Source organism: Aulonocara sp. 'chitande type north' Nkhata Bay, linkage group LG16, assembly GCF_057382095.1.
Source record: "Aulonocara sp. 'chitande type north' Nkhata Bay isolate Kocher_YH1m ecotype deep benthic linkage group LG16, A_spYH_male_GT1.1, whole genome shotgun sequence".
NCBI lineage: Eukaryota > Metazoa > Chordata > Actinopteri > Cichliformes > Cichlidae > Aulonocara > Aulonocara sp. 'chitande type north' Nkhata Bay.
The window spans coordinates 13,313,914-13,329,829 of record NC_141359.1 but is presented as its reverse complement, the minus strand read 5'-3'; the positions used below and the strand labels follow the sequence as shown (position 1 = coordinate 13,329,829).

At 39.5% G+C, this 15,916-nt stretch overlaps 2 protein-coding genes across 4 annotated transcripts; both read left to right on the top strand.

The window, feature by feature from the left end:
- The first annotated feature begins 1,052 nt into the window (after window positions 1-1,052).
- On the top strand, window positions 1,053-4,072 carry fundc1 (FUN14 domain containing 1). Its single transcript, XM_086267014.1, has 5 exons — window positions 1,053-1,094; window positions 1,562-1,712; window positions 2,946-3,021; window positions 3,108-3,236; window positions 3,341-4,072. The coding sequence occupies exons 1-5, from the start codon at window positions 1,079-1,081 to the stop codon at window positions 3,416-3,418; spliced, it is 450 nt and encodes a 149-aa protein (XP_086123140.1). The 5' UTR covers window positions 1,053-1,078; the 3' UTR covers window positions 3,419-4,072.
- Window positions 4,073-4,224: 152 nt separating this feature from the next.
- On the top strand, window positions 4,225-15,343 carry efhc2 (EF-hand domain (C-terminal) containing 2). 3 transcript variants are annotated; one of them, XM_086267011.1, is made up of 15 exons: window positions 4,225-4,913; window positions 5,171-5,359; window positions 5,583-5,733; window positions 6,466-6,689; window positions 6,838-7,089; window positions 7,758-7,865; window positions 8,899-9,037; window positions 9,722-9,887; window positions 10,009-10,151; window positions 10,287-10,483; window positions 10,687-10,820; window positions 11,576-11,770; window positions 12,609-12,701; window positions 13,764-13,863; window positions 15,151-15,343. In XM_086267011.1, the coding sequence occupies exons 1-15, from the start codon at window positions 4,872-4,874 to the stop codon at window positions 15,265-15,267; spliced, it is 2,250 nt and encodes a 749-aa protein (XP_086123137.1). In that variant the 5' UTR covers window positions 4,225-4,871; the 3' UTR covers window positions 15,268-15,343. The 3 variants fall into 3 exon arrangements, with proteins under 3 accessions (XP_086123137.1, XP_086123136.1, XP_086123138.1); XM_086267010.1 differs by lacking the exon at window positions 4,225-4,913 and having other exon boundaries at window positions 5,105-5,359; XM_086267012.1 differs by lacking the exons at window positions 4,225-4,913; window positions 15,151-15,343 and adding an exon at window positions 14,455-14,598 and having other exon boundaries at window positions 5,105-5,359.
- The last annotated feature ends 573 nt before the right edge of the window (window positions 15,344-15,916 follow it).

Below are 15,916 nucleotides of genomic sequence, written 5' to 3'. Positions count from 1 at the left end.
TTCAGGCTATATTATGATTACGTAACTGTTTTTGTAGGTAACGTATTGGTTAAAATAAGTGTCATATGTGCCAAGGGTATTTGTTGCAACGTCGCACATGTACTTTTTGACTGATAGATAGATAGATAGATAGATAGATAGATAGATAGATAGATAGATAGATAGATAGATAGATAGATAGATAGATAGATAGATAGCTCAAGAAACTGGGAACTCATTTTCCTCCAAATAACACAAATAAACATGAATTTAAAAAAATGAACGACTGAAGAAACTGTGAAATGAACCATAGAAAGTAAACTAAAGTGAAACAGTCCAGAAAACTATAACTATTCCCTTTTTGAAGTTTTGTGCCGTGTTATTTATCTGTTTTTTAAGCTTCAGGAGGACGTCAGTTAGCGAATGAACACAATGCCTTGGTGTTCCAAAAAAAGATATAAACAAATCCCATAAAAAATAAAAAGCTATATAAAACTTAGTAATAACATTTTAATATATTTACTATCGATTCTTTCTTTTGTTTGTCTGTTTTGTCTTTTTCTACCACTAGGCACACCGGGTTATTACGAAACTCATTCATGGAGAATTCACGGCAGAATTTCTTCTGCTAACTTAATAGTGCAAAAATAACCTAAATAAATGAAACCTGTTATTGTCAGGAATTAGTCAGGAATTGTTTTCCTAATATCAGTTAGGAAAATAGGGGGCTAACCATCTCCACTTGGAATGCACTCATTTAGAGTTATTCTTAAAAAACAAAATAGTCACAACCAACACACCTTTAGCTGCCCATACCTGTGTCCTAACAACCTTCAGTGCACTGAGTGTATTGGAGGTCACGCGAAACCTGGATGGAGTTGCGAGACTGGCAAAATCTCCAAATGTTTCATAAGAAACAAAAACATGTATTATTATTATTATTATTATTATTATTATTATTATTATTACTACTACTACACAACGTATAACATTGCAGTATATGTAGGCCTGCCCATGTCTCAGTTTCTTTTTCACTGTCAAATTTATGCAAATGACGCCGGACGTGAAAGCAGCTGAGGACAGACCAGTGCACTCCAAAATGGCGAATAGCAAGGGTAAGGAGGCCTGCAAAGTTATTGCATGTTATTCGGATCCAGGACGGTCTCGACACCGTGGGTGCATTTAGTAACGTTCGCGTTGCTGCTAAGAAGCCTTGAAGACGTTTTCCCGTTTCCTCTGTAGCGTTGACTGTGTCCTGGGCCGCACCATTTACAGCTAACATTAACTTTTCACCTGTTAGCTTTAGTTATGTAGTCATGCTAAGTTATTGTTAGGCCCATGAATTTTAGTAAGTTGTAATGGAGCCCGTAATGAAACTATTGGTATCTGCCTCTGTCATGATAAATCTTAAGTAAAAAAGCAGGAAACTACTAAAATTGATCGTTGAGTTATGGATAATAGCGTCCAGAATCGTATGTTGATTTTGTAGCATTAATATAACTGTGCTTGTAAGGCTTCTCGCCGCTGCATTCATTGTTATTTCATGCTAGCTGTCTTTTATTTTTTCTTGTATGTACACAAGTGGAAGATGAGATTTACGACAAGGTCGTGGATCTGACAGAATACGCTAAACGTCAGCGATGGTGGAACCGCCTTTTCGGAAAGAATTCCGGCCCCATAGCTGAAAAATACTCTGTGGCCACACAGATTGCAATAGGTGGAGTGAGTGGATGGTAAATATTCTCATTAAAATTATGCTGCCTTTAGCGTAGTAAATATGAATGGCTGAGAAACACCCCAACGCAAAATGAGAAAATCTCAAGATTTAGATGGTTATAAATTGCTCTGTGTCTCATCTTGTTTACAGTATATCTTCTGTTGGTTAATTGGACACGGATGTCTTTATTTCTGTACTGCGCAAAAATCTCTAGCCACCCCACATTCCCCTTTCCTAGGAAAATATGAAATGTGTGCAGACAGTATTTGAAACATGCAAACATATATACAGTATATAAGAAAAACAGAGTTTATACAATACTCATGACCTTTTAAGTGATCATCGTCATGAGTATTCTTCAACAGCCCGAAGTCTCCTCAGAAAGCTTTCGTCTAATTCCTTTAAGCACTCTTCAAAGATAGTTCTTCAAAGTTCTCCTTTGAATGCTGTTTGTTCCATTCTTTGTCATGATGATCTCACACTGCTTCAGTAATGTTGAGGTCCAGGCTTTGCACAATCAGTGGCTGACAGCGTTCCACTGTGTTTTTTGTTGTTGTTGTTTTGTTTTGTTTGGGGGTTGTTGTTTTTTTAGGGGGGGGGGGGGGGGGGGGGTTATCCAGGTATGCCTTTAGCAGCGTGTATGGCAGCAGTTTCATTCTTTAGTTTCAGTTTCCAAATCAAACACTTTAGAGATGACATTGGGTGGTGGATCAAAGATCATTTTCTGTGTTCATGAATTTATTACTTTTGACAAGTTATTTACAACCCAGTTCTTGTGTCATTTGGCATACCTCAGAACTTGGAAAGGAACGTCCAAAGAAAAACATTAAAAGAGCATCAGAAGGGCTGGAGAGCTACTGCTCAAGGCCGCTTTAAAAAATGACCAGGAGGCCTGGCTCTTTGGAAGTAAAATATAAGGAAATGAGGAGTAGCTCAAAATGTTTTGTACAGTATTTTGTACAGCACATATAGTGCATGCTCATCGTGCTGTTCACGTGTTACTGTAGCAGAGAGACAAAATTGTATTTTGCCATCACTTAAGAAAACAAATTTCACACTCCCAACTTTATAACTCTGCAGTTAAGGTATCTTGCAAACAGTGTCTTAGTTACACTTTATCAGTGGAACCTTTCACATCATGCAAACCTTATGACAGTGAATGGCCACCTTACAATGGTCATTGTTAGGCTAACTTGTGTCATTATTATTGTTAGATCAGCTACTAGGCTCTCTTTTCAATTTGCCTTAGGTGTGCAGGTTACCTCTTCCAGAAGGTTGGAAAAGTTGCTGCTACCGCAGTGGGGGGAGGTCTTCTGCTTTTACAGGTATTATTGCATCGCCCTGCATAAATATGTGCAGGTTAAGCTTTTCAACACATTGACATTGTTTTCATGAATCTGTCTTTCTTCAGGTCGCTAACAACAGTGGCTATATCCAAGTGGACTGGAAGCGAGTAGAGAAGGATGTCAACAAAGCTAAGAAGCAGTTAAAGAAGGGAACAGATCAGGCAGTCCCTGAGCTCAACACATTTGTTGAGAAGGTAATTTTGTTGTGAGTTGTCTGGTTGACTGTGAGATCATTTTCACCCTCCCATTACAACGAAAAAGTGACTGTGTCATATGAAATATGGTTTGTGTCTTTCAGTCCAGAGAGTTTGTGAAGAAAAACATTGTCGTCACAAGTGGCTTCATCGGAGGATTCCTGCTCGGCCTGGCATCTTAGGACCTACCGAATGAGAAGAGTTATTGGGGGTTTTTTGTGTTATGTTTCTGATGTTATAAAAAGCTATAGGGGATAATTATAAGTCTTTGCTGAAAAGTTCTCAAGTGTTTTAACAGCAAGTGACCAACAGATACCAGTTTAGCTTGGAGCTCTGTGTTTTTACTTAAGCTGCATTGCAAACCCCTCTGTTTATAACACCATACTTGTTGATATAGACATGGGACTTATTTATTAGCCCAGAATGGCCATCTTGAAACACTCCAGTTTTAACGCCAAATAATAATACATATCATGTAAATTAAATCAAAAAAGGAAACCCAGCAGAATGTTTCTGTTATTATGTATTTATTAAAAAACGGGACAGTGTTCCAGAAGGAAAGATTTCCCATTGTGGTTGTGCACAGTTGGGGCAAATAGATTTCAGTTCACCTACACCTGGCAGGGGATGCATGTCTTTAGGGTATTCCATCAGTGCCACTGTTAATTTTTATATTTTGGTTTAACACATTATAATCAATCATCTTCAAAGTAAAAACTGGGTTACACCAGTCTTTGCGGTCTCTGTTTTTTATGGTCTATTATGTTTAGCATCGCTTTGGGTACTGAAGGCTGTGGTCTGACTATTATGTAAGTAAATAAAAATAAAGAAATATGTTTAATTGTGTCTAATTCAATTTACAGTGCAGTTTATTTAACTGTACAGATGAAGAAACCTAGTCTCGGATGCCTTTGAAGTCTGTTAGTATACATTCATCCATGCTTTGGTTTACTTTCACTTGGATTTTGTAAAATGTTTTAGTTTGCACTTATAATTAGAAACAAAAATGAGCTGCTACTCTGGCCATTTATTTTTGTATGCCCTACAAGCATAATAGTTTACAGTTTACAAGGAAACAGGATGTGTTATAATGTATTCTTGAGTCCAAGTTAAATTTTTGCAGGATGTGTGTGGCATACATTAAATTATAATTTCTTAGGTAGACACAGAGGGCTTTTAGATGGCGTAAAAGTTCAAGCAAGAATTATTTCCAAATCATCAGAATGTACAGTAAACTCTAAACAGCAAGGTATTATTTACAGGGATAATTACTTAATTACCTTAGTAGTGGTGGTTATATTATGCCAACTCTGATACTATTTGTAAACTTTAATATATAAATAGTACATAAGTACACAGTTTACGCTCTGTTGCACTTTTTAACTTGTAGGAAAAATAATGTGTTTATAAATTCTTTTTTATTTAATTGGCTATGTTAGCATCAAAATATACGATGAACAGCAATAATTTGAATATTGTTATGAAAATAAAAATATTTCATTGGTTCTTTTTGTTGCTAAGAGACGTGTCCCCAAAAGACGTTTCCATGGTAACAGACCAATAACAGACCGTTGGAACTTCAGGGCCGCTGAGTTTTATGGAGAAAGTAATCCAACAGTTATAAGTATTACCACCATGGCTTTACCGTTTCTGCCAGGGAACTCTCCCAATGAAAGAGTAAGTTTACGACACTTCGTATGTTTCTCGCAAATTACCGAGTTTCGTTAGCAGGCGACTTCCTTAGCTAGAAACTAACCCCAGGTCGCCTGTTAGCTAGAGAGCGCTTAAGCTCAGATAAAAGTGGTTGTACGAGTGGGTGAGTGATGTATGCTGTTTAGAAAGCGCTTTGAGTACTCAGGCATATAAGAACCAGTCTATTTAACATGTTTTTAATAGAAAGTGCTCAGATATACTTTCTCCTTTCTGTACCACAGCTGGGGAAGGAGAGATTCCACAAATCCCAACATTTTAACTATTCCAGTGGAGTCCCTATGCTGGTTGGGTCTGAGAAGCCAGGCATTGGAGGAGAACATTTAGTTGGTCAGGAGATTAAACCAAAGTACTCCGTCTATCCCATAGGAAGTGGTACCGGTTTACCACCATGGGTAACCTTTGACAAACAGGTGAATAATAGAAACTGATTTTAATTCTCCACTCAGACAGACATGGTATAGCTTTATGTTATTTTTTTTTCATGTCTGTTATTAAGGTTTAAAGCTTCCAATATCTTGTGTTACTCATTCAAGTAAAAAAAAAATTAAAGCCTGGTATTTTTTAAAGCCTGTAATCATTTCGCATTTGTCATTTGAGTAATTTTAGCCACAAAATATCATTTTGTTCTTCTAGGTTCTGTGTTTTGATGCATACTTCCAGGAGACTGTACCTGAGGCTCAGTCTGAGACGTACAGAATCAGAAAGTGTAAGATCTACTTCTTCCTGGAAGACGATACCATACAGGTTGTGGAGCCGGAGTACAAGAACAGTGGCATTCCCCAAGGTGTCTGTGATATAACAGGAAATATCTTGAGAATATTGCTTAAATTCAATTACAGCCTCAATAAATAAATAAACAATGAGACACTATGCAAAATATAAATGGAAACAGAATAAAATGAGTTGCAAATCTGATAAACTCACATTTTACTCATGATAAAAACTTGTAACATTTTTAAGAAAAAAATAAGGTCACTTTTGAATTTGATGGGAGGAAGATGAAGAAGAAGAAATTCAAATATTGCATTTTAATTCGTCTGACTACAGATGCAGTCTACTTTGCCTCTCTAAATTTTAAATGAGTGTTTGCTCAGAGATGGTGGCGTTGTTCACATACAGCTTCTTCTCTGCATGATTGAGCTTTAACCGTTTCTGCCAACCATTTGTGGAAAGTGAACAGTGATTTCTGGAAGTGTTCCTGAGCTGATGCAGTGATTTCCATGATAAAACCATGCCTGTATTAGATGCCTTCGGGGTGGCGATGATCATGGGCATCCAGCATTGATTTTCAGCTTTGTCTCTTGCAAAAAGACATTTCTCCAGACAAATATGGGTTTATGAGTTTGTCAGTGATTGCATTCTGTTTTAATTTACATTCTATACATCATCACAACTCTTTTGGGATTGGGTTTGGATTTTTGTTAATCTTCTGCTTTTTCCCAAGTGGCCCAAAAATCTGCAATATGATGAGAGTTTCCAGACTCATTTGTTACTGTGTTGGTGATCCCTGTCATAGGAACACTCATTCGTCGCCACCGTATTCCACTGCCTCCTCCAAATGAAGGCCAGTTCTACAACCTGTTCCATTTCAACATCAACCAACAGATGAAGCTGCACTCTCGCACATTCACTGTGACTGACTGTGACTCTTTCACAAGGAACTTTCTGACAAAACTTGGGGTGCACGTAAATAACCCTACAACTGTACCTGAGGACCCCTACAGCAGCCTACGGGAACAGGTGGGCATCCGAAATACATTTTTTGTTGTTTGTATTTTATTTTAACTCTTTTTTTTTTTTAACTCTGTCGAAATATATTTTAATCCTCCTTTATTTATTTTTTTTAAAGAAAGTTATAGCGAATAATCTATTTGTTTCACGCTTTCAGCTCAAAAAGAGTATGCAGCCACTTCGGCCATATGAGAGACATGATACGCTGAAGCAGTTCTTGGACCATGACCGCAAAGTCCTGCGCTTCTACTGCTTCTGGGATGACTCACAGAGCATTTATGTTGACTTGCGGGAGCTCATACTGCACTACTTCCTGGTTGATGACACCATAGAGATCCGGGAGGTGATCCCCCCAAATTCTGGCAGAGACAAAGTGAACAAATTTCTTCGTCGCTGCAGACTACCTAAGGTAGGTAAAGCAGCGTGATAAGAGCGCGATAACAGCTGTCGAGAAATGAGAGAGTAAAGAAAAAAAGCACAGGCAGGGTTATACAAAAGGATAAATAAGGGCTTTTTTGAGCTTGAAGTTTTGCTATTTCTTTGTTTTTGTTAACTTTTAAAGATGGTTACTCCTAACCTAAAGGCTTGCAGTGTCCCTCTTTCTGGTTGTGTTGCTTCTTTTCGTCTTCCTGCTTTCATGGAGACCTCATTCACTCTGACAGGACTGCTTTAGCACCCAGTTTCCCTCAAGCATGTAGGCTTTCTCCTCCAGTTACTGACTGACCAAGCTTAATTCATCCTGAAGGACATCCAGGCATCAATCATGTCAATGTATAACTATGTGTTTTCAGTCCAGTAACGTTGTTTGCTCCGATGCCTTTTTATTAAATGTCAGCCTTAAAGGTTGAGCAGACTTTGCCATCCAGTGGGAAATCACCGTGTCCTTAACGACAGATCTCGTTTCCTTCTTCAGTCTTATTTTGTTGATCTGCTTCTCCCTCTCTCTTTCAGTCTTTTACCCGTCTTTTTATTTCTCTTACCAGTTGTGTGCATGCAGAATGGTATTTACTTATAAAGAATAATTTTTGTTTAACAGTTTCTGTATTTTTCCTGTCCGCACTTGTTTCCCTTTTGCAGCATGTTCCAGCCAAAGTCAAGCAGCCTGGAGAGATAACAGACCGCACGGTGCTCAACGTGCTCACCTCCAGTACTATGGGAAACCGCTACATACTGGACAGCCTCAAAGTATGTCCTGTCTCAGCCATGCTCACACTACAAACATGCTAACGGGATGTTATTTGAGAGGTCACTGAGAGGCTAGGCAGTTAGCGAGATTTACATGAATCTCAGAGGTTAAACCTAAAACGAGCTATTAAGACACTCGATTAGAGTTAGAGGATAAAATATGCGTCAAATTACAATCCAGTAATCCAGTCTAGGGGAAGGCAGCTTCCTTTTTCAGTTAATACAATACTGTGCAAACCTCTTGTGTCACTCCTCATTTCCTCCATATTTTGCTAGGAAATTAGGAAATAGAGGCAATTTATTGAAACATGTGTGTACATATGTGGAAATACAATATATAAGGCAAAAACAGAGGATGTACAAGACCTTGAAAGTCAAAGTATGACCACCTTTATACTTCACAGTCTGAACTCTCTTAGGTGGGTTTTCTTCTAATTTCTTTGACTATCCTTTAGGAATAGCTCTCAAAGACTTTCAAAGTTCTTCTTTGGATGTTGGCTGCTTTTTGTTCTGTTCTCTGTGAAGATGATGCCACACTGCTAAAATGATTCTGCTGAGGCCAGTCCATGACTGATAATGTTCCATTGTGTGTTTCTCTATTCAGATATGCTTTTACTGCGTTGGCAGTGTCATGCTGAAAAAGAAGCTGTTGCTAATCAAACACAGATTATGTTTGACCACACTTTTCTGTATTAAATAATAATTCCATCAATTTTCAGTTTTGCCTGTATGCAACCATCAGTCTTATCAGAAATAAAAGGTTTCCTGAGTTTGACCCAAAATAAGGTTTTAAAATGCTTCCACAGAGCGTTAATCTTATTCCACCATTTTTGCTGACATAATTTCTGCTGTGGATTTTAATACAGGATTCTTCGATCACCATGTCCCACTCCCTGTATCCACTCAGCACCAGGCTCTTAATAGATATAACCATCCAATTCATGTGTGTTTAAGTAATTCAATTCAACAAGTAAGATTCTATATAAGTTTTTGTTTTGTTTACTCATGTCATTATCTCTATTCTCACCTGCAGACCGGAGCTGTCCACGAGGAATTCTACAAGGACTGTGATTTAATCATAGGTGGGGAAGTGAATGTGTGGGGCAGGAGAGTAATCCTCGCTGACTGTGATGACTTCACCAAACACTACTACCGCGCCAAATATGGCATCGGTACGGTAAACACTACTGCAGTGCTGTTGATTTCTTTATTTCAGTATTACTAAAAATGTTTGCATTGTTTCTTTGGACAGGATTGTCAACTGAAAAAAAAAAATTGCATTATGTATACACCTATGGAATAACTGATGTAAGAAAATGCTTACAGTGACATATTTTTTCCTGGGGATTTTCACTTGTGTCTTGCATTGCATTAATCTAAACACTTGGGGGCAGTAAGAGCAAGCATCTGCCAAAGCCGTCTTTCTTGTGGAGGTGATTCCTGAATCCAATGGTACAGGATAGATTTGCTTTCTGTCTATAGAGAGCGCTTATTGCTTGACGCTTATTAGAAAAACAGAAAGTGTTCAACACCACTGATGAACTGACAAAAGACACCTGGGCCTCCAGTTAAAGTTAAAGGCACTTACTCCCCAGCAGGGAAAAACCTTATAGTGTATCCTTGCTCACTGCCACCCTGGGCAGGTTTTGGGGGCTTGCTGCATTAGTCACAGTAGGAAACAAGACAGAGGCCCCGCTGACAGGTCACTGTGATGGAAGTGTCCCTTCTTGCTCTGAGTAGTCAGGGGTCAGCTCAGGGATAGATGACCTGTTTCGTTGTGATCATTTAAGCTCTCCTCCTGGGTTTATTTTCTTCTTTTAAATGTTTTGTCTCTTCTTTCTTCTGCTTCCTCTTAGAGGACTTCACCCCGTTGCAGTACAAAGCTCCGCCAGCCCCTAAGCCCCCGAGACCTGTGCCCCCCTACAACGGCTTTGGCTCAGAGGAGGACTCGCTTAGCTTCTGCCAGCACCTCCTGCCCAAGCCACCACGGAAAGACTTCCAGAAATTTATGGCGAAAGACAGGTTCGATGAGTTTAAGTCACAGTCACAATCAAATTAGTGAAAGTTTTTTATCTCTACTCTATCTCTCACTATATGTGTGTTAGTGCTAGCCCCGAACTCTACTGTGAGCCTGTCTCCACAGGTATGGCTTGGACAGTAAAGTGCTGAATTTCCAAGCTAAGATGATTACAGCTGATCCAGTTGACAGAGAGCGGGTCTTCATCATCTCCTTCTACCTCTCCAATGACACCATCAGTGTGTTTGAACGCCCACAGAAGAACTCAGGTAAAAACTTTCCATCCTCATTTGCAACAGAAACACTCGTAGGACCTGAGATACAAATCGATGACCCTCATGGTTCGGATACATGTAGTTAAGTATTACAGAAGCTTTCTTTCTACACTCTGTCCCATGTTGTAGGTGTTCTTGGTGGTAAGTTTCTGGAGCGCGGTCGTGTAAAGAAGCCAGGCCAGGAGCTGTTTAAGAGTCAGCTGTCTCAGTACTTTACAGCTCAGGATCTGTATGTGGGAGCTACCCTCTGCCTTAACAGCATCAACTTCCAGCTTCTGGATGCTGATGAATACACATTCAAGTACATGGAGCAGCATGCTGAGGAGGTAAAGAGGAAAAATAAGAAATCAGCTCAAGCTGGTTTTAGTTTTTTGTCTCGGGGGCATGAAGCAGTCCGCTTTTCCTTAAGTGCTATTATTTCCTTAACTGCATTTCGTTACCCTGTACCTGTGCATGTGCAATGACAATAAAGTTGAATTCTATTCTAATTCTATTCTATTAAGCATGTTTTCTGTGTTACCCTTTAAAGTTTCCCAGAGCCAACATGGGCATCATCATTAGCAAACTAAGGTCCCTTCCGGAGGAGAAACAGTGTGAGATCAGGAAGTTTCTGACTCTCAGTGACCCCAGCAACACTGGCTTCATCCCTTTTGAGTCGATAAGGTACAGTAATGAAGCAAAAACACTTGCAGTTTAATCTCTAGCCCGCAAGTGTTGAAGTACGTGATCAATGTATTCAGTTCTCCAAGGTGAAATTACTGCCAGCACCTCCTGTTAGCAGAGTGTGGTAACTTGGACGAGACCGAGAGAAGGGTTCTAGTTCCCAACCATAAAGTGATGAAAAGGACAGTTAATCACTACATATGTGGAGTTTAAATAGTGATTTACTGGAGACTAATTTGTTCCTATCCAATTCTAGGGATGTAAATATAATAAGTGACACATGAAAGCAAAGAGAAATCCTGTGCACAGTATATTAAGGGTGTTTTCACATCTGCAGGGTTTAGTCAGTTTAAATCAAATTCTAAGTCGAACTCTCTTCGTTTTATGGAAAATGGAGAATAAAACAGTTAGTATGGGCCAGCTATAAATTGAATGTAAGTTCTCCATGTTATCCACTCAGCGAGAACATAACCTCAACCTCTTTCCTCTATTTACTTTTGTTGCTCCAGACACATCTGACCAATAAGCATACTACACGTTCTCACTTATTTTGTAGCAACACATTTTGGTTCACTTGGAGTTCCCCTTCGAGTTTTATCTGGTAACCAGAAACCAAATCTTCGTGTTTAGATACTCATGAGCTGATTTGGACCAGAGTAAGTGAACTGTAGGTGTGAAAACAACCTTAAAGGATTGTGAGATGTGGGTTAATTCATTTGTCATCAGTTTTTGTGTATTATTTTCTCCCCACATAGGAGCCTGCTGCTGGGACTGGACTGCAATCTGTCTGAGCACGAGGTGCTGGTGCTGGGCCGGTGTTTCTCAGAGCGCGAGCAGACCCAGGTGGACGTGGGCTTGATGCTGGCTGTGGCCCAGGACTTCCTCAAGAAGAAGGCCTTTGAAGAATTCCCTAAAATGGCCAGAGCATTCGCGGATCACGATCGACACAAGTAAGGCAAAATACTATTGCAACATAAACACAGACACACACAGAAAAACACACAGGCAGATAGCGTCACAACAAGGCATCAATCGTGCAGCCTGTGGCCCCCATACCTCAGAGCAACGATTAGTTCCAGCAATGCCATAGGATGGGAACCAGATGGATCCTTAAGACCTGTTTAGCCCAGTGCGCACGCGCGCGCGCACACACACACACACACACACACACACACACACACACAGTCTCCTGAGTCTATTATGTGTGTTTTTCATTGTCTGTCACCTTCATTTTGTTTTTGTGCATAAAATCACATATTTAATGCGCACACACTGCTCATCCACTTGATAGGACCTTTAACCCACTTTTGCTGATTTGTTTATGTGACACAAGTGTAGACACCCTTGATAGGCATCAACTTGTTCATCAGCGTCCCTGTAATAAGGAAGGCATGACAAGAACGACGCCTCTGGACTCGCGGTCATTACTGTGGAGAATAAGTGTTCTTGCAGGACAGACATCCTCTGTTTTACACACATTGTCCAAATACGATATCACTTTAAAACGTTTTCCACTAGCACTGAATTTATGTCAGTCCTTATGGGAATTACATGTACTTTATGTTAAACTAACAACAAAGGCCAGCTCATGTTGCTGCTGATGGCACATTGTCTCTGATGTAATGTACTGGCCTCTAACCAACATGTTTTGTTTTTTTTCTTAGAGCCTTTCTCAAATGTCTCTACAAACAGCAGGCTCACAGCCAATGCGAGTCTGAACTGTAGCTGCAGCTTTTGGCTCTACCATATGTTGGATATGTTGTGCGCTTGTTTTGTTTTTTTCTTTAGGACACAACGTCTCTCCACAAAAGCGATAAGGACCATTTGTAAAGCTTTCCACCTTCCCGTGCCCAACAGCCTGCTCGAAGGTCTTCTCAGCAAGTAAGAGCCCACAAATCAGTTTAGTGTAGAGCAGTTCAAGGTCCCCTCAAAAATGTCAGAACATTTTCAGAAGGCTTTTCAGAAAGGTTTATTTTCACTGAGGTGAAGTGCAGTCCGCAATCTGTGCCCGGGATTGTTCTTGTCATACAAAAAAAATCTCTACCGAACTGAAAACCACAAAAATTAAGAAATGGTGCCTTGTTACAATCTTTTCAAGGACATATCTTATAAATATTTAAAGGTGTGTTCTGACCAGAGTTGTTTTTTTTAATTGCACTTGAAATTTTGGTTTCTATTTTCAGTTGGTTTCCAGTGTGCGTTTCATTTTTTTGTTTCAGCTTGATTTATTTAGTTTCAGTGTTTAGACTCAGTTTTGTTTTTATTTGTTATTATTTGTGTTGGGGGTATTTGACTGGGTAAGACATATAAGACATCAAGTAGACATCCCAATCACAATCTGCACTAACATCTCCTGATGGTTGAGAAAACTACATTTTAAAAATCTTAAAGACAATTTCTACGTATTTTTTGGCTGCTTTTGTCAGCCCAGAATATTGTTTGGTAGTTTCTGTTTTCTCTGAAGTCTACATTGTTTATTTTTATTCCACATTAAAAAAAAATCATACTTGGCTTTACAGTTGTTGTTACAAGTTGCGAAGAAAAGTTTTGAAGTAGTGCAGATAAAGTGCAGAAGATGGGTTAAACTTGGCCCAGGTGGTGTGAATACAGTCCAATATGCATCCGTGCAAACTGAAAATATTTCACCTTTCAACAAAAAATGTATGAAAGCCACAGAGATTCTGACTCAGACTGGATTTTCCAGAAGCCACAGACAAACAGAAAGTACATGATTATTGTAGCACCTTTGGGGCAGCTGGAACTGGAAGAATAAGCAAAAATTGCAGGAGTCTGATAATTAATGTGTAATTCCATCTGTGACTTATTTTTGAAAAGGAAGCAATTCTTAAATTTTAGTTTGCAAAATGGTTCAATAAGCTCCAGCGACTGTGACCATGAAGCACAAAAAAACAGTTTCTCAAGTGGATGGCATCTTTTATTCAGGTTTGCAGATGGAGATGAGATTGACTACTATGCCTTCCTTGCTGGTATTAACTGGTTAGAGCACCCTGCTCCACCCGTGATGCCTGAAGACACCTTAAAGGTGAGAAAAAGCAGGAACTATAAAGCAAATAAAGCAAGAAGAAAGAGTCAATTCAGTGAGAGACAGTAAGTGATTTCACAGCATGTGCACAGATTTTTTAAATAGGGGTAACTGAAAATGAGTTTACGTTCTCCTCTAACCTGCAATCACTCAGTGGATGAGTGAGCCAAAGGCAGAATCAAGTGAGCGGAAAGGAACAGTCATCGGATAAGAAGACAATTTGTGTGTGTGTGTGTGTGTGTGTGTGTGTGTGTGTGTGTGTGTGTGTGTGTGTGTGTGTGTGTGTAAGGCAAATGTCTTGAGAGAGACATACATACAGAGGTGGTCAAAAAGAAGTAGCTCTTCTCTTCTTCTCTCTTTTACTTGTATCTTTCCTGTGTAATACAAATTCGGCATGCTACGCTACAGCCAAATCTAAGCAGAAACAGGTGAGCAGGAGAGATATTCACCAGACTTGCGTGAATAGAACAAGAGTGAAGGAATCTGTATATGTGCTCACGGTGTGTGTGTGTGTGTGTGTGTGTGTGTGTGTGTGTGTATACTGACACTGTGCTTAATTTATTCTCCATTTTCCTCTGCCATGGTTTCCAGCTGCTTTTTTCCTCGCCTGCTTCTAAGCCCAAACTCATTGCTCAGTCTCTGCTCAACTACTCTGCCGTCCTAAAAAATCTCCAAGGCAAACCCTCGAAGAGACCAAAAATGGCCACTGCACCTTTTTAACATTTTTTAAGGTGTCAAGAACAACAGGAATGTCACGTTGGCAGGTCCAGACAAACTAACTTCTCCTTGCGTGCCTTTTTGGTATTTGCTGCATTCCAGCTCGCTGTTTAGCATTGCTGATTTTCTTATTGCCTCTGCTGTTATCATTCTTTTGTTCTGTTCATTTTACTTTATCTTGGAAACAATTTAAAAAAAAAGTGGAAAGTGCTAAATGGCACTTTTGTAAGCAGGATTTTCCTTTGTTTCCTAGGGTTTAATCAGTATAATGGAGGTAAAAGACAGCCCTCAGTTTTGTTAACGTTTGAAAAAGCAGTGCTATTTTAAATAGCCCTTTTGCTACACTCTGAAATGTTTCATTTGTGCAAAAGTGCATAGTCAAGTCATAGTGCAGAGTCAAGCAAATAAAAGAACAATAAAGGAGAGCGTTATCACAGAGAAGCACAAACAGTCACAGAGGAGAGAAAGAAATAGTAAAATAAAGCTGGACACCAGAATGATCAATTATTTACAACACTAAGTATTTGAATCTGCTCAAAGTGACGTGTGTGTTCCTGTTCCTGTTTCCAGTTTGAAGTCGATGTGGGGTTTGATGGTGGCCGAGCAGCCGTGAAAAACATCAACTACTCTGCCTTCCTGCAGGATGCATTCAGCTTGCCCTCAAACAGCAGTGACACCTCAGCATAGACACATACCCTTACCCCATGGACACAAACACACACACTGCTCATTCCTCAATTAAAGGACATGGTACATCACATAACCAGCCTCTTGTGTTTTCATCATGGGTCACAGTGAAGATGTGTAAAACCACAGGAGAGGTGGTATGCATGTGTGTGTGTACAGTTTGGCAGCAGTGGTTAAAGCGCAAAGCTAAAACAATTGAGTTAACTGGAAAATTGGTGCTTTAGGGGAGAGAAGTTGTGAGAACACAGATGTTTTTTTTATGTACTTGCATGTGTTAGTGTGTGTTTGCGATTTGGTTTGAACTTAACCAAGATATGGTTGAAAAACACATGCTGGCCAGAGCTCTGCTCACAAACATATTGATTACACAGTATTACCTTTACAAGAAAAAGCTGACATTTGGCAGTCATTTTGTTAATGATACCATGTTGTGTCTGCCTTGCCAAATGATTAAACTAAAGGACAAGGACATAAAAATTTTAGGTACTAAACTTTATCATTTTAACAACTAAATAAGGTTGTAAAGATAAACATGCTACACGTTGTTCAAAGTCATCAGTGATACTCCGAAACCTAACCCTGGGAATTCAGAACATGTAGTTAATGTTTTCGTGAAATTCCTTTCCCAAATCTTGGCAATGATGGAATT

Bases quoted from the DNA above. Each gene is read 5' to 3' on its own strand.
- fundc1 (XM_086267014.1), top strand. The intron at 1,713-2,945 runs GTAAATATTCTC...AATTTGCCTTAG, and splicing joins ATAGGTGGAGTGAGTGGATG to GTGTGCAGGTTACCTCTTCC. The intron at 3,237-3,340 runs GTAATTTTGTTG...TGTGTCTTTCAG, and splicing joins TCAACACATTTGTTGAGAAG to TCCAGAGAGTTTGTGAAGAA.
- efhc2 (XM_086267012.1), top strand. From the start codon at position 5,120: ATGTTTTTAATAGAAAGTGCTCAGATATACTTTCTCCTTTCTGTACCA. The intron at 7,866-8,898 runs GTATGTCCTGTC...TCTCACCTGCAG, and splicing joins ACATACTGGACAGCCTCAAA to ACCGGAGCTGTCCACGAGGA. The intron at 13,864-14,454 runs GTGAGAAAAAGC...CATGGTTTCCAG, and splicing joins TGCCTGAAGACACCTTAAAG to CTGCTTTTTTCCTCGCCTGC.